Source organism: Phalaenopsis equestris, unplaced genomic scaffold (assembly GCF_001263595.1).
Source record: "Phalaenopsis equestris unplaced genomic scaffold, ASM126359v1 Scaffold000417, whole genome shotgun sequence".
Lineage (NCBI taxonomy): Eukaryota > Viridiplantae > Streptophyta > Magnoliopsida > Asparagales > Orchidaceae > Phalaenopsis > Phalaenopsis equestris.
In genome coordinates this window covers 779,318-789,013 of record NW_018164858.1, presented here as the reverse complement: position 1 = coordinate 789,013, position 9,696 = coordinate 779,318, and the positions used below count along the sequence as shown (strand labels likewise).

General features: G+C 36.6%; 1 protein-coding gene across 1 annotated transcript; it reads left to right on the top strand.

The window, feature by feature from the left end:
- The first annotated feature begins 7,298 nt into the window (after nt 1-7,298).
- LOC110027166 (HMG-Y-related protein A-like) lies at nt 7,299-8,326 on the top strand. Its single transcript, XM_020728480.1, has 2 exons — nt 7,299-7,471; nt 7,556-8,326. Exons 1-2 carry the CDS (start codon nt 7,418-7,420, stop codon nt 8,030-8,032), a joined length of 531 nt encoding a protein of 176 aa, XP_020584139.1. The 5' UTR covers nt 7,299-7,417; the 3' UTR covers nt 8,033-8,326.
- Nucleotides 8,327-9,696: the final 1,370 nt, after the last annotated feature.

Genomic DNA, 9,696 nt, shown 5'->3' with positions numbered 1-9,696 from the left:
CTTCGGATCTGTGACATCCTCTAGTGTTTCCTCCTTTGGACTCCAAAATAAAATGTTCCAAATTTGAACTAATCCGCTTTCACACTTCTTAGTCCGATATCTTTGAAATGTCCTTACCATTTGAACTCCTTGAAGGTAATTTTTCTTGATTTTTATCGAGAGTATTCATAGGTAACTTCAGTTAGCTATGATGTAATTAACTGTAAGGGCTTGCCCTTATAGGAAGTTTTTCCCGAACCCAACATAATATAAACCCTATTTAATTCCTTATATTAAATAGGGGAACTTGTCGGCCAATACATTGGTTTCGCAGACCAAACGGATGTCATAACTTTCTCTAGTTTATTTGATCGAGCCTCACCCTCAATTCTTGTGTTCATCCGTCGGGATAAATACAGGATTTGAGGTAAAGTGCTATTTCGTCTAAATTATGAAAATTATGGGGTCAGTTTGACTTCATCTTTTTCAAAACTAAAATTTTTAAAACGTCCTTCCTAAGCGGGCGACGGGATTTCGATTCCGACGACTGACAGCTTCTTATGGGCAAACCTCACACCAAAAATAGTGCCGACATGTTACATAATGGATATTATTGATTGTTTAATTAATAGCCATTTCCGAGAGAGATATGCAGTCAAAATAAATCAACAAGAATTTGAGGATAAAAAAGAAATTGATTTCAAGGTAAATCAAATGAGATAAATATTAAGGATTCTAATTATGTTCAAGAAATTTTTGAGATTTTAGGTGCCACTGAAAATAGTAAACCTCTGATTCCTTCTGTTGAAAACCCTCCTGAACTTGAGATGAAGGTGCTCCCTACTCATTTAAAGTACGTTTTTCTAGGGAATTTATCTACATTTCCTGTAATAATATCCACTAATTTAACTAAAGCTCAAGAAGAAAAATTAATGGACACTTTATAAAATCATAAGAAAGCCTTTGGATGGACTTTAGCTGATATTAAAGAAACTAGCCCTTCAATCTGCATGCACAAAATTTTAATGAAAGATAATCATAAACCTATGGTTAATCCTCAGAGGAGATTGAACCCTATTATAAAATAAGTGGTTAAAAAAGAAATTTTAAAGTAGTTGGATGTTGAAATCATTTATTTTATTTCTTATAGTGTCTTGGTTAGTCCAATCCACTGTATTTTTGAGAAAGGAGGAGTGACTATAACGGTTAATGAAAGGAATAAACTAATCCAACAAGATAAGTCACTAGGTGGCGGATCTATATTGATTATAGAAATTAAACCTCACAAATAGCAAAGTGATGCCCCCTAGAATGTGTCATGCATATATGCGTAATTACTTTAATTTCAAACTTCAGAGACGACACTAAATACTTGATCTGACCTGTAATTACACAAAGATTTAATTCCATAACAAAAAACTTGACCCAGTTTAATTATGGCGGCTAATATGAAAAATATATATTTTATAGAGTTCAGAATTTAATTTATAGATCACACTCTAGGGGTACTGCGCAAGTGCACGTTTCATTTTAAGTAGTGTAGGGTTTTCTCTTAAGACCATAATGTCAATTCCATAGAAAAGCAAGGTAAGAATTCCTTAGGTTAATTCTAGTCTAATACTGTCATGCTTAAATTTGGAATGACAATTAAGAGTGTTTTTCTGATAACGACTCATAAATACAAACCTAAATATAAAAATAAACCTAACTAGAGAAATTAGTTTGGAGAATTTTGAGATGTTAAAAACTACCTTTCACATGCGACGGTCTAAAAATGTGTATGGATGAAATGCTTAGAATTTAACGTAGCCAGTGACAACTAGAAGCATACATATTATTTACTCTCTCCCGAGTGCATAAAAACATTGGCTAATATAAAGTTAAGTTTCTGATTGATATAATTGTCTTGAGTAGATTCTAGCCTCTGCCTCTCACATTCAGATTACCCACTATGCCCTCTCTATTAGGACCAATCAGGCCTTAGGTTCCAAACAAAAGACCAAACTGATAGAGGATCTAGTATGTCACTCTAGAATCATTAATTCTACGCTCATCAAATCTTATCTCTCTATCTATTTGCACTCCTCCTTGGACTTGGATCCCTTCCATCAAAGGTTTAGTGTGGTACTCACAAGTTTGGTGAAATTATATCCCTGGTCATTATGTTTCGCAACGTATTTAAACATTACAAATGACCAATTTGCAAAGTAAATTAAGAGATCCTTTGTGGTATTCGTGAAGTATGTCGTGAAAAGACCCTTAGTCTCCTGTGAAGAGTCTCAGAGCTTCTTCATGAGATGGTTAGGGTTGTGAATGTAGCTTGAAGATCGTTAATCGATCAAAAATTGATTCAAATGTTGGCTCATATTGAGATCAAATTGAAATAAACGAGCAGAGCTATGAGACAAACTTTTGGATCAAATTTTTTTTGAGCCCACCCTATCTCGACTCGAATTCAGATCGTTAACAACCCTAATGATGTTAAGACTGTGAATTTAACGAATTTATCTTGAAGATCGTTAATCATTAAAAAATTGATTCAAATTTTGGCTCATATCAATATCGAATCAAAATAAATGAGCCAAGTTACGTGTCAAAATTTTGGATCGATTTTTTTTTTGAGCCAACCTGTTTGACTCGAAATCTGATTGGTAACATCCTTAAAGAGAGTTGACTGTGTTGGGGCAATGGTTGGGCTGACTCGTTCTCTCAGCTTGATATATCTTAGTTTTTGGTTTGAACGATCTGTATCCGATCAACTTCAAGTGTCGATCGCTTTGAGTCCTGATCCATTGGATCCTTTAATCTTCCGATGATGAGACCCTTGATCTTTCATCTGATGACCCTCATTATTGTACTTTTCAATCTCTTAGTCTGTTGGATTCCCTCGAGATTTGTTTTGACACATTTTTAATGTACAAAACAAAATCTTCATTGTTGTAGCAATAATCTGCATTCAATTGCACACACGATTGCACATAATGTGCTTGCGTCCATGTTGCGATGGTTGCTGCCTCAACCCAACCTAACTCAAACATTTATTGTTTTTTATTTTTCATACTTAAATTGACATTTATGAAGATTATTGTTGGCTCTAAAATAAACTTTGATTAAATTTAATGAAGAGTCTGTTTGGGGCAGGTGCAACTTATTCAGCTTATCCTGATAATTTGCTGATGACCAGCTGATCCGGATAAGCTGGCTGGTTGTTTGGTTTGTGCGCTTAGAAAACAACTGATTCTGAAAAAATGACCTGCCCCTGTCATGAATAAGCTGTTTATATATTTGGTTAGTGCGTTTTGTAAGCAACTTATTTGTAATTTTTTTAGATGAATGAATAATCTGTGTAGCAGAATTTGTTATTTTCTCAACAAAATTAGAGATCAAATCTTAAGACATAAAAATACAAAAAACGTAGAGTTGCATTTAGATAAGTTAAATATATTTGATCACATCAAACAAATAAATTGATGTATACAAAAGTAAAATGCACCTTCACATACTAATATGGAGTATAATGAGACCAAAAAAAAGAAAAAATAACATGTCAAAATGATAAGAAAAAAAATTATAATGTTGACTTTAAAATGTAATAGCATATCACGACCAATGCTGCCGGGCTCTGACACTCCTGAACTCTGAGCAAAATAGTCCTCCTGGGATGGAGTAGAAAAGGAAGCACTCGAACCAGATGCGATGTTTTGAAATTTTGCTATCGACGAACTCTAAGTAGCGGTGTCTAGTTGGGATATCATAGAAACAGACTCCCTGTCGTCCACCTAAAGAATTTGCAATCCTCTTGTCGTTGTGCCCACCGCGGGCACCTATAAAATTGCCTCCCGAAGCTATCTGCCTGACGCGATGTGAGTAGCAAGGACGGTAGTCCGCACCGACACATCACTTTCTCGGACTTCCCAGAATATCTTGAACTCATCATCCTGCGGTTATTAAAAGAAAATAAATCAATCCAAAAATTTAGGAAATATAGAAAGTATACGTACCAAAGTATGGAGGCAGTGGTTGCCAACAACAAATTTCTGTGGTCATCCAAACTGCTCCAGCGTTATGTCAATAAAATCAGAAATTAGATAAAAAATAAATTGGACAAATCCATTTAATAGCAATTGCTCCATTAATCCATTTGCAAAGAAGCAAGTAGTTTGAAGCAAGTAGTTTGAAGTGATCAAATGAATTGAACATATACATTGCAGAGAATGAAACTCTTATAAATATCACTTCTCAGCTTTATATATTACACAAAAACTCAGCTTTACAAGAGAGGAGCTGATGGAGAAAGTGTATCTATTTGGAACTACATGTAAACCATAATATATTGAACTACCATAGTAAATACATAAGATTTGTGTGCTATGTATGAATTTCTCAAATAAAAAAGCAACACATTAAACAAAAAACTGCAGCATATTACATATGAAAATCTGCCTTTTTGTCGAGCACTCAAGGACTTTAACACATTTTAGAAATAATTTGTTATCAGCCACAACTTCAGGTATGTCTTCTAAAATGTTCATAAAACGGTCAATACTGGGATCATCGACTTCTGGTTCAACAGGTTGTGGAGCTGCAAAAACATCTATTAGTCTGTATGTTGAACTCTGCACGAATACATCTTTATTTTTTTATCATTTTTTTCCATCTTACGCCTTCGATTGACATGTGGACTCGAGCTCCCTCGGCTTTATGCTAGGACCTTCATCAGATCCCATAACCTGATCAGGTGTCAAGTCGATTGATATGCCATCAAACCCCAACTCATTTGGGTTGAAGGTATTTTGTCTCGTAGCGATAACTCCCTTGAACATTACATCCAAATTATCTTCCAATTCTGGGTCAATTCCACACACCTTAAATTTTTTCGCCATTAGTACAACCTACAATATGAATTATGGCATATTACAAAAAATTAAAAGCTAAAATATGAAGAACCTAAACAGAAAGAGGGGGGCTGAAAGTATTACCTATAGCTTTTCAGCCCACCATTCGTCTGAATCATCCACAGTACGTTTGATGGGATCCCAACCCAATCCTGTGGATCCTCGTTTCAGTTTCTTCCATAACTTCCAGTACTTTTTTAGTTGATCCCACTTGCTTTTAAATTTTAATCTATTGTAGTCATGACCGGTCATTTCTTTGAACTTCTTGGAAATATTTTGCCACTCTTCTTTGTTAAAATAGGTGGTAGGCCTATTACTGTTTTCAATCTTTTTAATACATAAATTGCAAAAAATGTTGGTGACATCTTTATCCCATATAGCTGACGTAGAGGCTTCTTTGTTCTTAACCATAACGAGATTAATAAGAAAATGATTCAATTCTTCAAGATTGCTTGCAAATATTAGGCAATACTAACCAACAGTGTAAAGAGGTAGAAAATTTTCAAGTGAGCTAACATAGCATTAGCAAACATTACCTAAGAAAACCAACTTGCCAAAAATGCTATTCCAATCAGGAAATAGCCCAATACTGCTTGAAAATATAACAATAAAACTGATATAACTATTAATGATGTCAATGAGAGAGATTTGATGTTTGATATTAGATCTATTACAAGCATGGAAGTGGGAACCTCTCTTCAGGAAATGGATGCAGTGTCATCCAATAAAATTAAAAGAAAAATTTACATACATGCTAGACAATTATTATATATGTATTGCATACGAGACACTAGTGATGTTTGAGAACTGCATCATAGATGGTTGAGATCCTTTCTTTAGGCAATAGTTTTTTTTAAAAAAATTACATACATACCACACGAGTTATAGATGGCCGGGGGATACTCTCTTTCAGGCAATGGATGCACAGTTCTTATGTAATAACATATCCATTTTTCTATCATTATTTTTGATGATAACATTTTTTCTACCAGAGATAACATCATTTCCATAACCAGAAACATCGAATCTATCGATCTCCTAGATAAAAAAAAAATTCCAAACCATCGGGCTACTTCGCCTAGGAAAAAGACGCAAACCAGATCCATTTGCAAAGAAGTGTAGAATGACTTAAAATAAATATAAGGAGAAAGAAATAACCGAGGAAGATGAAGGAAATTCAGAAATCGATTAGCATTCTCCGTGGACATCGAAAAAGAAACGGAAGGAGATTCGGAGGAGATACGATGGATACCTTCATGGACGAGGCGAGAGGAGCGACGAGGCGAGAGGAGCGACGGGGATACCTGCTTGCGGCGAGAGAAGCAACGGGGGAAATTAGGGCACTCTGCGAGACTAGGGATACCTCCTCGAGCGATACCAGGGGAGGGAGCGTCTTCTGAGCGATGAAACGCAGATCGCGGGTAGGACCCAACGATCTGCTTGTAATACAAAATGAAAACCCTTTTTTCAAAAACACATCTGATAAGTTTTATCCAAACGGGCCCTTAGCATTTTCAAAATGCCACCACACCAAATAAGCTGCCCTAAACGGGCCTGAAGTTTGATATTTCAACAAAAAAATTCTCCAAATAAATTGTAGCTAGCTCCCAAGTACTTGTTATATTTACCCGTCGCCACCTCATGTTGCTTGCGAGCAACCTGCGCCTGCCATTAGTTTATCGTCAGTCGTCGCCTATAATCACTGTATGTGATTGTTAACTGCCACCCACTACCTATGGCTATTAGTTTCAACCTTGTAATTTTTATGCTGATTTTATTTTTCAAACAAATATAAAAAAATAAAGTCATTTTATTTACTTTATATAAATTTAAATAAATTTCAAATATGTAAAATACATTACATTTAATGTGTGAATGCATATGCAACTTTTTTACGTATTAAAAAAGAAATGTCAATATTACTTTTAAAAAACAACTCAATAAACCCCTCCTCACGGCAAAGAAAAATTTGCCTACGTAAGACAGTACGCAGCGCTGCGTACGTCATGAAGATTATTCAGCGGGTATAAGAGGGTTATATCCGCGTTATACCCCTATAATCTTCCTGTAACTTACTTGTAACATACCTGTACCTTCTAGTAAGTTTCATACTTATGTTTTCATATATTTCTAGGTTACAAGTAAGTTATAAGTAAGTTACAAAAAGATTATATAGGATATAATGCAGATATAACCTCAAACTACCTTCTAAATAACCTGCCCGACGTATAAATTTTTCTCCTGAACCACTCTTCCTCAGTAAAAACACTTCACAGCTTTTCCCCCGTCAGCGATCCGCGTGCTCCCCCTCAACACTTATCCGTCATCCGATCGACACCCCACAGACGCATATCAGCCGTCCCCTCCAATCACCAAAGGAAACGCTTTTATTTTTAAAATATTTTCCCCCCCTTATTTTTAGAATATATCCTTCCAATTCCCCACTTTTATATCTCTTCTCCTTCACTATTCTCCTTTCCTGTCTCAAAACTCGAATCTTTCTAACTCATCCAGGCGTTGTTCGCCGAATTCCAGCTTTCTCCATGGCTGCCGTCCAGGACGAGAGCAAATCCGCTTCTCATCCACTGTACCCTGATGTAATAAAAATCTTAACTTCAACTCTATTTCCTAAATCTCGCCTAAAATCAAGCTATATTTTCACTCTTTTATACTTGCTGCAGATGATATTGGCTGCCATTACTGATCTCGGGGAGAAAGACGGGTCCAGCAAGCTAGCGATTTCAAAACAAATAGAGGCTACTTACGGAAACCGCCTTCCGGCTGACCACTCTGCCATACTTTCCGATACACTCGCTAAACTAAAGGATTCCGGCAAGCTTTTGTTTGTGAAGAATAACTATCTGCAGCCGGATGCCGACCCTCAGCCGCGGAGAGGTCGTGGTCGTCCCCCGAAATCCAGGCCAGATCTTCCTGAAGGTGCAGCGCTTCAATCTCCGAAGCCTCGCAGTCTACCTGCAAAGAATAAAGATCCATCCTCTGCTTCTGCTGGAAAGAAACGTGGTCGTCCACCTAAGAATTCAAAAACAAATGGTGATTCTGTTCCGGCGGCTGGTGTTGCAAAGCCGACGGGCCCGAAGCGCGGAAGGGGACGACCGCCTAAAGTGAGTTCGTCGGCAGCGGAGGAATCATCGGAGTAAGTTAGACGAGGAGGTGACAGGGGATGCGGTAAAGGTTGGATTAGGGGATGATGGTTATGTACCACGGTTGGCTGAGATTATATTTTGTAGTTTTAGCTATTTTTAGGTTTTGTTTTGCATGTAAAATGCGTTGATGTAGTTTTGCAAATGAAAGTGACTGATTTGATGTTATGTTTGCTGGGTTGCTGCTTTCATTTTGGCTATTTTACTTTTATAATTTTGAAATTTTGTGTTTCGGGGACTTGTAAATCCAAGTAAGTGGTCCAGATGAGTTAAAAATCTTGCTTTTTTATTTTCGTTGTTTTGTTCTCTTTTGTTTTGTTTTATATTAGGAAGATGATGTTGCAGTATTTGTGAATTAAGAACTAGTTTTATGGTCTGTTCTTCGGCGAGAGAGAAAGGAGAAACTTGCTCTTACTATATCCTCCGGAATTTTTTTTTCAAGACTTGATTTTTTTATTGTTTTGTTAACTTTTAGTTTGTTTAAGATGTTCAGACTGGCGTTTTTTGTTTGTCAGCTCTTGCGCCATGCAAACAATTGTTTCCTTTTTACTAGTTTTTTTTATTTTACATGCCAATCAAACCAGAAGGAAGTTATAGTTTGCTTCATTTATTGTTTGTCTTCCTTTGTGGTTTGAATGGCTTGTTGTGCACTATTCTTGATGCAAATACAATGTGATTTTAGTTATTTAAGATTTATACACCGTTTATTTGATTTGATTTCTTTGGGGAAATTTTTTAAAATAAGGTATTGGTTATCTGAATCGGTTGATTGAATTAATTTATTAATTAGTGAATATAAAAATGAAGTGTTTCTTTTGTTTGAAATTATTCACACTATGTGAGATGAAGATTCTGGCTCAATATAGAGAAAATGGTTACATAGCATAGGAAAAACTGTTGTGTGATGGAAGAAATATTCCCTCAGTACTACGCACCTTCCTTACGGTGCGTAGCCAATATAAATGTGCCATTTGGAAACTACGGTCCCACGTAATTTAGGGGTATTCGCGACCCGGGCCCGACCCAAAACCCGAATTCACGAAAAAATCCCGCCACAATAAAATGATTTCGCGCCAGCTTCTGTTCTATTTTCGCTGGTTTTTTTCGCTGGTTTTTTTGACACCTTCGCATAGCTCCGTTCATAGCCGTTCATAGTTCCGGTCACAGCTCCGTTCACAGCTCCGTTCACAGCTCCAGTTCACAGCTTCATGGACTTTCAGATGCCAGAAGTCGATTTCTCCATGAACGTTGAGATGCCGGAAGCCTCCATGAACGTTGAGATGCCATCATTCAGCCTGAACTTTGAAGGCCAAGATGAAGTAAGTGTTGGTGTTACTGTTGTGTTATTGTGGTGTTACTCTGCTATTACTCTTGTTTCTTGCGTTTTATTTAGTACCGTTGTGTGGCTTAGGCTTTAGTTTTATCTCCATGTAAACGTAGGTGTTCGATGTAGTGTCTTTTGGATGTTGTTCCACAGTGTGGTTTGTTATCATGAGGGTTTTTTTCTTTTCGTTAGTATGGTTTAGGAATTCTGCTTTTGTTTGTGTTACCTTTGTGTTATTCTGGTGTTACTGTGGTGTTACTCCATGTAAACATAGGTGTTCACGTATCACTGGAAGCTACTCTACAGCGAGGTTTGGTTTAGTTATAGTTTTTTTTTT